At 36.0% G+C, this 14,504-nt stretch overlaps 1 protein-coding gene across 3 annotated transcripts in view; it reads right to left on the reverse strand.

Moving 5' to 3' along the window:
• LOC150084856 (muscle-specific protein 300 kDa-like) overlaps positions 1–14,504 on the reverse strand; it is a 1,257,473-nt gene that overhangs the window by 860,338 nt on the left and 382,631 nt on the right. For all 3 annotated transcript variants that reach the window (XM_090376651.1, XM_090376652.1, XM_090376650.1), the window contains one exon: positions 6,073–6,225. In XM_090376651.1, the coding sequence (XP_090232777.1) occupies positions 6,073–6,225 (153 nt within the window). The remainder of the gene's footprint in view (positions 1–6,072; positions 6,226–14,504) is intronic.

Raw genomic sequence — 14,504 nt, forward strand, 5'->3', positions numbered from 1 at the left:
ATTTTTAGTGTGCAAACATTTATTTTTGATTACACTGAAAATTTTCATTGCCATTACATGTTTTAGAATTTATTATAGTTCATAATGGTTCATTGTTATGTGATGATGTGTGAATTCTTGAGAGGATGCTGCTCCTTAGTTTTCTGAATAATGAAAAAATTGTATTTTGTAACTATACAAAGAAAAGAGGATGCATGCTTTCCAGCTCATAGTTATATAACTATATGGAAATTCATATGTATTCCTTGTAAAAATAGGATTTAATGGAATAACTGCAATTTGAGGTTCTTCATGAAATATTGGGTGGGGAGGACTTCCACCCAGTTTTTCATGGAGAACCTAATGGGATTAAGAGTAAAAACTGGAATTTACACTTTTCAATGCACCAATTGATCTTTCACAAAACACCAAAATATAGTTTTAAGTTTCAGAAAATATAACAGGAATTAAGAAAGCTTTTTACCAAAAGTTCTCTATATCCAGAGAATAAGTCTCTAACCATACAACAGTTTAAAAAATTTGTTTTGAGAGATTGTCTGGTTAATACTGTATATATGTATATTAATCTTGTCTATTTATTCAAAAAGGAGCAATGAAAATAGTTTTCCCTTCCATTACAGCATAATATCTATATTCCAAGAATAAAATAAACATTTTAAATTCACCCAAATCATAATAGCAGTGCACTAAATAGTATAAATAAAGTTAACAATTTATATAAAAACATACAGCTTAGAATGTTTATGTAAGCAGAAATTCATTTTAAATACAGCTTTCTAAAATTACAATCCACTGTATAATGGATTTTTACCAGTGGTCTAGTACAACTGCTATACAAGCAATGATATGACTTTTACATCATAGAAATTCATTTCATTTAAGAAATTTTGCCAGAACACTTAATTACATTAGTTATAATATACAGTGGCAGGCAAAAAAATTGCATCACTTGTGAATATTGCAAATAATGTGTTTTGCGCTGCATTGTGGGTTGCAGAAATGTTCGAAATGCATTTTTTAGATGGGATATATATATCACTGTGAATGAAATCCAATAAAAAGACACCACATGATATATGTAATTGCCATAAATATCTTCCCAAAGGGTAATATATGTAATTAATGGAAATATGAGAAATCATGCAAATGGCACTAATGACAACCAAACACACATTTTATTGCATTTATGTGAACAAACTGAAATGACAAGTTAACATAATGACAAGTTAGCATTATGTACTTTAAATCAGCAAAATAAGTCCTGAATATTTTGTTGTTCCTTCTCAAGCTGCAATTAAAGAGCTACAAGGATCTAGCATAGAGTTAATCAAATTTTGGATATACGGTTGCCCAATTTCATGGTACCACACCCTTACAATGCTCTCCTGTAGCTGAATCTTACTTGTTGGCTTCTTCTGAGCAATTTTAGACACATTATGTACCAGAAGTCCAACACTGTAATGACAGCATTTCTGAAGTAAGAGTGCACCTTAAGGGAAATAAATGAGGGAAAACATTGATGTAAGTATATTTTAAGCCATGTGAGACAAGAAGACAAATTCATCATTAAATCTATCTAAATAGCATAAAACTTACCAATTTTTCCGTGTGGCAAGGTGCTGAGTCCCGTTGAAAAATGCAGTTTTGGACGTCTGTGTGGTGATCCCTAATAACAAGTTTCAGGCACTCCTCCAAGATAGCAGTGTAGGTTTCTGTATTCACCACTCCGTTAATAAACTTAATTTGTCCCACCCCATTGTTGTTATGCATCCCCAGACCATCTGACTGATGGGGAACTTTACAGCTGGTGTCATGCAGTCAGGGTGGTATGCCTCTGATTTTCTTCTTCTGACATATCGCTTTCCATCTGAGCCATGCAAGTTGAATTTCAATTCGTCAGAAAAGATGATGGTGTCCCATTGCTCTTTTGTCCATGAAACGTGTTTTAGCCCAAGCAAGTTGCTTCTTCCGCATTTGTTGGGTCAACAGAGGCTCCTTCAAGGGCCTATATTTCCATGCAGACCACATTAAGAAAGCTGTCTTTGGATATTTCATGCACTTGTTTCAACACCAGAGGCCATCTCAAGTCCAGTTTTAGATCAGGAGCACTAGCATGGTGATTAAGAAGACACAGCCATTTCAAATATCAATCTTCAAAAGGCATAGTCACTCTCTTACGGCTTGATCTAGGTCTTCTCTTCACATCACCAGTTTCACGCTTTAAGTTCAAGAACCCGGGATACCGTTGACTGCTGGCAACCTATTTTGCAATTCTATTTTATCAGCGATATAAAACCCTTCCTGGAACAGAGCAACAGCTACACTTTTTTTCCTTGGTGTCAACTGAACATAGGGAGCCATGCTTATACCTCCACAAAACAGAATACTAATGAGCGTGTACACCCTTCCAATGCCGTATTTATAGAAGCAGCTGATGCAATACCTTGCAATTACTGTCCGATGCAATAGAAGCGTTATCTGACACAATACCTTTGCTTTGTGACAAACAAAATGTAATCAAACAATAATCAAACATTATCTTATACGTTTCACTACAAATGTTACTTTTTTTTTAAGGTGATGCAGTTTTTTTGTCCGCCACTGTATTTATGATGAAAATCTTTAAAATTATCAAATATTTATTCTCCCTTGATTAATTCTCTATTACTTGCACTAGAAATTAATACATTTTATATTATACTAGCATAAATTTCCTAAGAATGCTTAAATGTATTCTTATCTTTGTGTCCTTTATCACCCTTTGGGCCCTTAAATTCTCAAGGGCACAAAAGGTGATAATGTTGTACACATTGGCACTAATAACATTAAGAGTAGAAGATCTGCAGACTTACTTAACAAGTACAGGTCAATGTAAAAAGTCATGAGTTACAGTAAATTTGAAAGTGTCTGCAAGTCTGCTGAGACATGATAGGAAGGAGTATATGAGGAGAACCTTGTCAATCAATTCGGCCCTGGAGAGATCATGCAAGGCTCGTGGGGTATAATTTTTCTCAGCGTGGTCTGTGCTTGTTAACAGGAGAGACTGTTTCTACCGAGATGGGATACAGTTATATAGAAAGGGTGCAAGAATATTTGCTGATGCTATCGAGGCAGTGTTAGGTGGGTCGGAAAACTGCTAGCTTGGGGAGAATCACAGACTAATATATTAACCATAGCCGCAGGCATAGGTGAAAGTGATTCTTGCACTGCTTCTATTGGAATGAGCAGCAGCTTGCAAAGTGGGGTACTGGGGATTTCAAGGGCTGCTGGGAGTCATCATGGAACAAGTAAATTCATGGGCTCGTTAGGGTAACTAAGAGTAAGAACAGGTGCATGTACACCAATGCTAGAAGTACAGTAAATAACATTAATAAATTATTGTCCCACAGAGCAAAAACAGAAAGAAAATGACAGGTTGAAGCTAAAAATACGTTGATGTTCACACGAACAAAAACACAAGTAAAAATAATACAGGATAGTAACACATAGCTTTGTGACTCGAAGGCGAACTTCATCAGTTATTACCATTAATCTAAAATATAGAAATATAAAACTCTGTGTGCGTGCCATGGTAGTCATTTATGGTGAACTATATGTATATAACAATTAGCTGTTAGAAGGGAAAGCTTGTAGTTGTAGATGTAATGCCTGGGAAGATAAACTTCTGGCATTTTCCTCCCTTAATAACTCCTCATGTGTGAATGTAGATGCAAAATACTCATTCAGATTGTCCGCTATCTGAGCAGGATCATCAACAGTCTAACCACTGATGTCAAGTGGACCAATCTGATTCATCCCTTTCCTTCTAGAGTTTATGTAACTAAAGATGTCCTTGATGCTAAGAAAAACTTGCTGTTTTTTTTTTTAGCATCCTTTGCCAAAGATTTCTTGTAATCTGTCTTCCCTTGCCTAACTTCCTTTGTGACTTGATTACAGACTAACTTATATCTATCATAGGTTTCTGTGTCACCTGATAATTACTTCCTTGAATGCTTCTCATTTAGAATTTGCTGCTGGTAACATCATAATTTGGTCCCATTGAATACAATTTAAAAACTGTCTGAGACCACTGTAGTCACTTTACTAAAGCAAAAACTCTTCCCTTTACCCCCGATGGTAATTATATCTTTAAGTAAATCCCACATCAGTATACTGTGATTATTGCCACCTAGTGGTTTCTTTATCTGCAAATTCTTAATGCACAATAAATATTTATAAATATTGAGAATATTCATAAATAGCATATTTCTATTTGTGTAACTTGCTTTTTTGAAATTAAAAATTTATACTGTACTTGAATGTCATTACCTTGATTTACATGACTTGCATGAAATTCAAACAACATTAACATTCAGCCTATCCTGGAATTGGCTATGCATGAGAGCTAGCTAAATCTAACTCTTAATAAATTTTACATTATTGTATAACTACTTACACAATTCTGTAAAACTGGGAAATTTAATATATTTTCTAAAGACTAGTCCATACAGCATGTTAATCTGGAGGAGGGGAAATTAGAATTAATTTTTAAAGTTTACCCTTCTCTGAGATAAGTTTCTATTAAGGAGACAGAACATCTAACATTACTTAATATTTGCAACATAATATGGCTTTTTCAAAACAGATAAGTTGTATTGTGACTAACAAAGTATACCTTATTAATTTTAGTTCCTGCATAATGTGAAATCTTTTAATATTTACTGCTTTAATATTCTCAATCAAAAAACCCAGTATTTCACGAATTTTTATACCCCCTTAAATGAAATGGGTATATTTATGTATAATTTTCATTGAAGTAAGAAAATCATTTCATAAAATTTAATACATTTATAATTATAAATTTAATAAATTTCATAATTTTCATACAATCATATTTAAATGATTTAAATTTCATACATATTTAAATAAAGGTGTTGTTTATATGTTGTTGTTGTTGTGCTTGGATTTTTCTGGTGCAAAGGCTACTTAGGTCATATTGCACCTTGTTGTTTATATCTAATTAAATGTAAAATACTAAGTTTTACTTACAAAGTTTGCAATAAAAATGTACAATTAATAAAAACTAATTTTTCGTTATTTTGTTTTATTTTAATAGTCCATGTGTCCCTAAATGAAAACCCCAAACACGATAGGTATCAAAACCTATGGTACTTAGTACCGTGCATGGGTTGAAGGAGAAGTATGGGGGGGGGGGGGAGCTGGAAACTTTGCTCTAGAAACTAAACATGGTATCACCACTTCAAGACTTTAATAAGCAAAGTGGTGGTATTGCACTGGTTGATGAGAGTCATCTACCACCAAATAATTGATTTGTGAAATTATGAAGTAAATGACCAGAATCTTGCCAATGGAAGGAATTTATAGGCAGGCTTTTTTTAAAGCCTTTTAAAAAATTTAAAGGTTCTCTTCAGTCACAATTCTAAGCCCTTTTAAATGATAGCAGAATACAAGTTAGTGCAAATGCGTCATATTAGTATGCAGCTAAACTCAGAATTAGCAAACATATGCAAAGGCAGCATCGTTTAAGTTATATCTCATACTGTGAATACACAACGAGTTGCCATGATATTGCACTACTTCGAATAAGTAACACTTCACCAAAGGAGAAGACTGTTGTTACTTATTCTCAGCGGATACCACCACCCAGATGGCACTGTTTCAGGACTATTTGGCCCTTCTTCGGTGGGTGGGTAGGTACCCTATTGATGCAATGATAACAAAACAGTTATGAAGTATAACTCCACAACATCATGGCAACTCATTGTGAAGGTATTCACAATATGAGATATAACTTAAATGATGCTGCCTTTGCATATTTTTGCTAATTCAGAGTTTAGCTGCATACTAATATGATGCATTTGTATGTTGTCTAAATCTCTCGTAGCCTGAGGCTAAAACTCTTAACGTATGATAGCAGAATATATTCATAAAAGAAGAATTTTAATAAAGTGAGATCATAATTTGTGTCAGACTCTTCAATATCAGATTTAATATCAGATTTATTCAGTTCCATTACCAATTAATGTGAAGGATCAAATTATACATTTTTACTTTTAGTTAACATTTACGTACCATCAGAGTTGTCACCAGAGACGAATAGAGTCCTGACAGATTAACAGCTTGATCTCTAGCTGGTGTATGGGCACTAATTTCAAGAAGTGATTCACAAAGTTCATTTACATCTTCAATATCTGATTTATGCTCTGTTGCTTCATCTAGAAGAGACTTGAGAAGAAGAAAAAACATAACAGAAATTTGTTAAATAATTTTATAATCCACTAAAATTTATAATAATATTACAAATTAGATTTAGTAAACAATTTGTGGTTATATAGACTAATATCCCAAATAATTATCAAATAACTATAAGAATAATTCTTCAACAACAATCTTTAGGTAGTTCTGTATTACCAAGAATTAACCCATTTTATTTAAAATTGTGCATTATAAATAAAACATTAGCACAAGTTAGTGAAGAACTAACTACTACATAAAATATTAGTCATTTTAGAACAGCAGCTTATAATAAAAACGATTTATGGACCTATAACTCATGATGCACATTCGAATGGCAGAGTTTGGCACTCTGCTATTAGAATGTACAGAATTTCTATGATACAAAGAAAATGACTTCTACACAAGTGGCTCTTCCTACAGTGAAAACTTAGGAAGTATCAGAGTCACAATATAGAACTATTTATGTCAGTTGAAACTACTGGTTGTTTTTAGCACTTACATGAAATGTGCCGTGGCATTTTGTATGCACATTATGCTAATCTTCGTTAATGTTATTAAATTCTTTATAGGTTTCAATCTCCCATGGGATTCAATTTCTACTCCTGACCGATAACACCCACTGTCTGTGTACCGAGCGAGCAACAATACAAAATGTCGTTATGGCAAAGTACTTTTACCGGTAAATTTCATCAAACTTTTGCATGCTTCTCGAGCAGGCTTTCTTTACCTTAGCCTAATCATTTTATGTTTTGTATAATTGATTTACTATTCTTTCATTTAATCCATTTATACTGTTGAACATTTAGTGGGTTGAACATTTGAAAGGGTCACTCACGAGCTGGATTTAGGGAATAATTTCAACATTGTTTATTTAGATTTCAGCAAAGCTTTTGACTCAGTGCCAACATATTGAGGCAACTTAAATAAAAATATTTCAGTTTTGTTTGTGAATGATACCTTAAAGTAAAGTTACCTCGGTTATAATATCCCGGTAAATCCATTCTCCACACTTACTGTAAATTTTGTTTGGAGCAGCAGACTATAAACAAAGGTTTTAGATGGAAGGGTTTTGCTTAAAATCTGAGTGGCAGCTATCTTGTCTCAAGAAGATAGATCAGAATAAAAATTCCCACCATTACATTTTCTGTAGCAGGCTGTAAACAAAAGAGACTGTAATGGATGGAGCTTACAACCTGAGTGGTAGCTTTAAGGTAGGTGTTTTAAGGTGGTGGATTAAAATAAAAATTCCTCCATCAAATTAGTTTAGGATCTTCACCCAGCTACTGTAAATTTGGTTTGGATTAAACTGGAAGCACATCTGTCTAAAGGGATGGTGCTTTTAATTTTAGTGGTAGTCAAACTTGTTTTAAAATAGGGTTTAAATAATTTGAAAATGTTATACATTTTTACTTTCAGTTTCTGTATAAGGAAAACTTTTGTCTTCTTCAGCACTAACTTTTGGCTCTGAGACTTTGGCTTATGCTTACATTAGAGGTGTCACTGTTATCTGCAATTCAATCTAAATTATTAATTTTGTTTTAATATAAATGTCATCAACAACATATGGCAAATTGGCTACAATAGTACCTTGATTATCTGAGCTTTTATTAACTGTGGTTTCTGTTAATTGATCAGGCAAGCCAAATCCAAAAAAAATTAAATTATATATAAATAAACAACTAATAATAAAGAATGTTAATGATTAAAAAAATTATTCTTATCTTATTACTGGTATTCAGAAATAAGATAAGAATAACATGTTTATTTTTAAAAGGTTGAACCAACACATGGAAACATTATAAAAAAGTTCTCGCTGATTCTGACATTCACATGATGCAGTTAATTACAGTTATGCTCAAACTTCGAGTCTCCGCCGTAGCCTAGTGGTCAGGCGCGCGGATGCATAAGTACACGTGCCTTGAGTGACCGGGGTTCAAGCCCGTGACTGCTGAATACGGTGCTGTTTCTTGTATTCTGTGTATCTTGTAAACTCCTCTGACCGTTTGGTCGTCCCGGAGTATAAACAGAAAATTTATTTATATCGTAGCTCATGGTGTATTGTCAATGATATATAGGAATTTTTCTAGCAGGGATAAGGAGGTGATTATTCCCTTGTATAAGGCAGTGGTCAGGCCACACCTAGAGTACTGTATACAGGCCTGGAGGCCTCATTTCAGGAAGGATGTAGAGCTGCTGGAACGAGTACAGAGAAGGGCAACTAGATTGGTGAATGGGACAAAGGGGTTCTCTTACGAAGAAAGGCTTAAGTTTTGCAAATTACAGTGTCTGGAAACTAGGCACCAGCGGAGTGATCTGATAGAGGTGTACAAAGCCTTGAATGGTTTGAGCATGCTCAATGCTGATGGGATTCTTCCTCTAGCTCAGAAAAATCACCTGAGAGGGCATAAATTCAAATTGAGGAAAGACAGATGTAGGATAGATGTGCGGAAATTTGCCTTTAGCCAGCGGGTGGTTGGTGGGTGGAACAGACTTCCATCCCTTGTCGTGGAAGTTGATAGCCTAAATAAGTTTAAGGCTCAGCTGGACAGGTATTTCGAACGAACAGAGGGGTGAAGTGGAAATGGTTATTTTTATTTATTTATGTTACTTTTTTTTTTTTTTTTTTGGCTGATGCTGCATAAGCTTGCTTTCTTGCATCAAATGCCTCTACTAATGCTAATGCTAATGCTAATGCTAAACTTGTAATATGAGATAACCTTCTTAAGATTCTGTGAAACGTTTTTTGGGATGTCTAACAACCGGAGTACTTTATGATTAATTTAAATAAAAAAAAAAAAAAAAAAAGTATCAAACAGCATGTTAGCCATTTATTTTTAAGCAGTTTTATTAAATGCCCTAAGAAGGAGTAAATGTAAGTTTAGTGCCTACGGCCCACTGTTTATTGTACATTTTATAGACACAGCTCTAGTTTTACTGTATTTTTAATGAAAAATTAAAAATACAGAGTAATTTTAAAAATTATTTTTTAAAATTATTCTGTACTTACATATTTTTATTGCAGTTACATAATAGTAAATATTGTTAAGCAATAAGTGAATCTCAAACCCCTATTAAAAAGGCAAAAGTTTTGCATTACCTATATAGTATGGGCTTGGCACACCCAGGGTCCTGAGCTGGATATCATCATTCTTCTCTTTCTTGGTGATTCCCTTCTACTTTTGACACTCTCTCTCTCTCTCTCTCTCTCTCAGCGTTACTCGGGAACTTCTTTTTTTTTTTTTTTTTTTTTCCTGGTGCAGCATAAGCCTCAGGCTTCCTTGCATCATATGGATATTAATAATAATAATAATAATAATAATAATAATAATAATATAGCCTCAAGTCCCATCCACCTCAGATAATCGAAGTTATAGTGTGTTTATTTAAACTCAAGGCACCATCATTGATCTCTCATCAGACAACGGCTGCCCTCTGTTAGCAAATTTGTGCTGACTAGTGAATAATAATATATCAAATTAAACACATAACAGAAATTATGTTTACTTTAATCCCTAATACTGGGCTACCTACACAGCAAAATAGGAAAGGTTTGGGATTTATATTTCAGTGCAGGCTTTGAAGTAATTTGAAAATTACATGCATTTCTACGTTCAGTTTTCGTGTGTGTATTCAGCACACTAAAGTTCCAAATTATTTCAGTGCCTGCATTGAAATATAACCTCACAACCCTTACTATTGGTTTGAAGAATTGATTGAAGAATCCAAACTAATCTGATGATTAATCAAAAACTTTGCTTTACAGTAATACACAACCTTTGAACTTGTCCACTATTCTACACCATGGCATCAGTGAACGGTTTTTTCTGAATTTTGGAATGATATATAAAAATAAATATATTTGGCCTGCTCACAGGAATGGATGTGTATTTAATCCAATATCATTGAGTTCTCCTGCTGCCTTAAATTGTTTGGCAGATGCAGCAGTTTTGCCTTTTGTGTAATAACTCCAGTTATATTTAATAAATTCAGGCTTTCTTTACCTTCACCAATGATTATTAAAAGCAAATAGAAATATTAGGAGACCAAAAATAAGCTAATATATTATTAGCATTAGCATTAGCATTAGTAGAGGCATATGATGCAAGAAAGCAAGCTTATTCAACATCAGCCAAAAAAAACAAAAAAAAACAAAAAAAAACAACCACTACCCCCATTTCACCCCTCCGTTCGTTCGAAATACCTGTCCAGCTGAGCCTTAAATTTGTTTAGGCTATCAACTTCAACAACAAGCGATGGGAGTCTATTCCACAAACCAACTGCCCGCTGGCTAAAGGCAAATTTCCGCACATCTATCTGACATCCGTCCTTCCTCAATTTGAATTTATGCCCTCTCAGGTGATTATTCTGAGCAAGAGGAAGAATCCCATCGGCATTGAGCATGCTCAAGCCATTCAAAGCCTTATACACCTCTATCAGATCACCTCGCCGATGCCTAGTCTCCAGGCTCTGTAATTTGCAAAACTTAAGCCTTTCTTCGTAAGAGCAACCCTTTGTTCCATTCACTAATCTTGTTGCCCTTCTCTGTACTCGTTCCAGCAGCTCTACATCCTTCTTCAAATGAGGCCTCCAGACCTGTATACAGTACTCAAGATGTGGCCTGACCAATGCCTTATACAAGGGAATAATCACCTCCTTATTCCTGCTAGAAAAATTCCTGTATATCATTGACAAGACACCATGAGCTACTCTTGCAGCTCGTCTGCACTGCTCAGAGAACTTCATATCTGCCTGCACAATTATCCCCAGGTCCTTTTCATTCTCTACCACTGTCAGCGTAGTACCACAGAGTTGATACGTTGATCTGGGGTTACTGTTTCCCATATGTAGTACTTTACATTTGTCAATGTTAAACTTCATTTGCCATCTCTCAGCCCATCTGCTCAACCTTTCCAGATCCTGTGCAGCAGCATAGTATCAGTAGTGTCCTTAACAACCCTGCCAACCTTGGTATCGTCTGCAAACTTGGACATTAAGCCTGATACACCATCATCAATATCATTTATAAATACAGAAAACAACAATGGACCCAACACTGAATCCTGAGGAACTCCACTAATAACATTAGTCCACGTTGAGCAGTGTCCATTGATTACCACTCTCTGTCTTCTGCCACTCAACTATCCCTTTATCCATAGCAGCAATTTGCCTCCAATGCCACACTTCTCCAATTTGTGCAGCAGTCTTCCATGAGCAACAGTACCAAAAGCCTTTCTAAGATCCAAATATATAATATCAAAGTTATTCCCTGCATCCAATTCTTCTGTGACTACATCATAGTATCCAATCAAATTGGTCAGACAAGACCTGCCCTTAACAAAACCATGCTGTGTCCGAGCTATAGCTGAAGTCTTGTCTAAATGATCCTGCAGTGCTTCTTTAACTAGTGCCTCCATTAATTTTCCTGGAACAGAAGTTAAACTCACAGGTCTATAATTACTTGTGTCAGCCTTTGATCCTCCTTTGTGAATTGGGGTTACATTTGCACATCTCCAGTCCATGGGTACCTCCCCTGAGTCCAAAGAAGCTCTCATAATTATGGCTAGGGGTTTGCTTACTTCCTTTGCTGCCTCCTTTAATATAACTGGATAGATCCCATCCACCCCAGGTGCCTTTTTTATGTTTATCCTCAACAATTTCTCCTCCACTTTCCTCTCAGTTATTAGAAAATCATCTAGCTCACTGCCAATGTTTACTTCACCTACGACATTCCCCTTCCTGAATAACTCCTCATGTGTGAATGTAGATGCAAAATACTCATTTAGATTGTTAGCCACCTGAGCTGGATCCTCAACTGTTGAACCATCAACATCCAGTGGACCAATCTGATTCATCCCTTTCCTTCTTGAGTTTAAATAGGTAAAGAACTCTTTTCTGTTTTTCTTTGCATCCTTTGCCAAGGATTTCTCATAATCTGCCTTTGCCTGTCTAATCTCCTTTGTGACTTGGTTACAGACCAACTTATATCTATCATAGGCTTCCATGTCACCCATTAATTTGTATGTATCTCATGCATTTTTCTTCTCTGCCATATGTCTCATTAGTTCATCTGACAACCATTTAGGCCTGAACCTTGAACAATATTTCTTGGTTGGTATGTAAAGCCTGGTAGCTTCCAAGATTAGTTCCTTGAATGCTTCCCATTTTGAATTTGCTGTTGGTAACATCATTAGTTGGTCCCACTGTATAGAATTTAAATACTGTCTCAGACCATCATAGTCGCCTTTACGAAAGCAAAAACCCTTCCCTTTACCTCTGATGGTAGTTACCTCCTTGAGTAAATCCCACTTCAGCACACTGTGATCACTGCCACTCAGTGGTTCCTTTATCTGCAGATTCCTAATGCATGAAGAATCACTACTGATAATCAGATCAAGAGTATTACTCCCTCTAGTTGCCTCCCGAACATGCTGGTGTAGAAAACAATCATCCAATAAATCCACAAAAGCCTTGCTACTGTGTGAGTGACCAACCCACAAATTCCAGTCAATATCTGGGAAATTAAAATCCCCCATTATAAGACTCTCTGATTTACTGGCCCATTCTATTTCCCTGTACAGTATCTTATTATACTCATCAGAGTCATTAGGCCTATAGCACACTCCTACTCTCAATTTTGATTTACCTATGCTTATGTCACACCAAACTGACTCGACACTGCCCTGTCCATCAATGTCGACTGGCTTCACTTCCTTGGATTTTATGTGTTTTTTAACTAATAGCATAACCCATCCTCCCCTCCTGTCCTGTCTATCCTTTCTATACACATTGTACTCCCCAAATTCCAGTTCTGCATTCCTTATATCTGTGTGACACCACGTCTCTGATATCCCAACAATATCTGCCTTTGATGTTTTGAGCAATACCTTAAATTCATCAAATTTATTTACTAAACTCCTAGCATTGGTGTACATGCAGTATACATGCACCTGTTTCTATTCTTAGCTACCCTAACACAACCCATGTGTTTACTTGTACCGCAATGACTTCCAGCAGTCTCTGAAATATCCTGCATCTTGTTTTTCAGGCTTCTGCTCATTCTAATAGAAGCAGTGCAAGAATCTCTTTCACCTCTGCCAGTGGCTACTGTTAATCCGTTAGTCTTTGTCTCCCCCCAAGCTAGCAGTTTTCCGACCCACCTAACACTGCCTCGATAGCATCAGCAAATATTCTTGCACCCTTTCTATTCAAGTGTATCCCATCCCTGTAGAAGCAATCTTTCCTGTTAACAAGTACATTCCAAGCTGAAAAAAATTCTACCCCTTGAGCCTTGCACAATCTTTCCAGGGCCGAATTGATCGATAAGGCTCTCATCATATACTCCCTCCTATCGTGTCTGGACAGAATTGCAGACACTTTCAAATTCAACCCTACTTCACGGCTTTTTTTCAACAGTGACCTGTACTTGTTAAGTAATTCCGCTGGTCTCCTACTCTTAATATCATTAGTGCCAACGTGTACAACTATATCACCTTTTGTGCCCTTAAAAGATGATATCTGCTCTACAACGTCATCAACCTTTGCCCCTGGTAGACATACCCTGGTCCTGTTCCACCTATCCTTTTTACAAAGCATGTTCCCCGTTTCCCTGACAATAGAGGCACCAACAACTACTAGTTCCTGTGGGACCAGCGCATTCTGCCTTGGGGGCTGCCTCTGTGTTGCAAGATGACCAAGTGCAAGCTTTGGCGTTGATGTGGGCAGCTGACAGCTTGATGGGCCCCTCAATTTATTTCCTTCGAGGGCATCCACCCTGTCCTTCAAGGTCTCATATAGGCCCATAACAACGCCGAGTTGTCGCCTAATTTCCTTGCACTCCTTGCATCGTGCACACACAAAGACTTCCCCCATGACAGTATCATGTCCCGTACCCGATTGCTCTGCAAACATCAAGCAAACAGTGCATCTTAAAATGCTGTGATTCAGAGGGCAACTGTCCCCCTCAGTTCTCCCCTGAGTCACAGCACTCCCATTAGCTTGAGCCTTTTGCTTTGCTGCTCTGGTCAGAGTCATGATTTCGATTTAAATGTCAATAAAATTACAATTTCAGAACAAAATTAAAACCTTAAACTTGTATCTTAACACAGTTATAACGCTATATTTATTTTTCAGTATCGAGTGTTATCTACGAGTTCCCTTTATATAACTTCCGTATCAAGCATGTATTAATTATTTGTTACGTTTGTACTCTAAGTCGTTATATATATATATAGTTAAAAGTACAATTTAATTGACAATGAAGTTTAACA

The sequence above is a fragment of the Mastigoproctus giganteus genome, chromosome 6, assembly GCF_048544385.1.
Source record: "Mastigoproctus giganteus isolate SK-2022 chromosome 6, ASM4854438v1, whole genome shotgun sequence".
In the NCBI taxonomy this organism is placed as follows: domain Eukaryota; kingdom Metazoa; phylum Arthropoda; class Arachnida; order Uropygi; family Thelyphonidae; genus Mastigoproctus; species Mastigoproctus giganteus.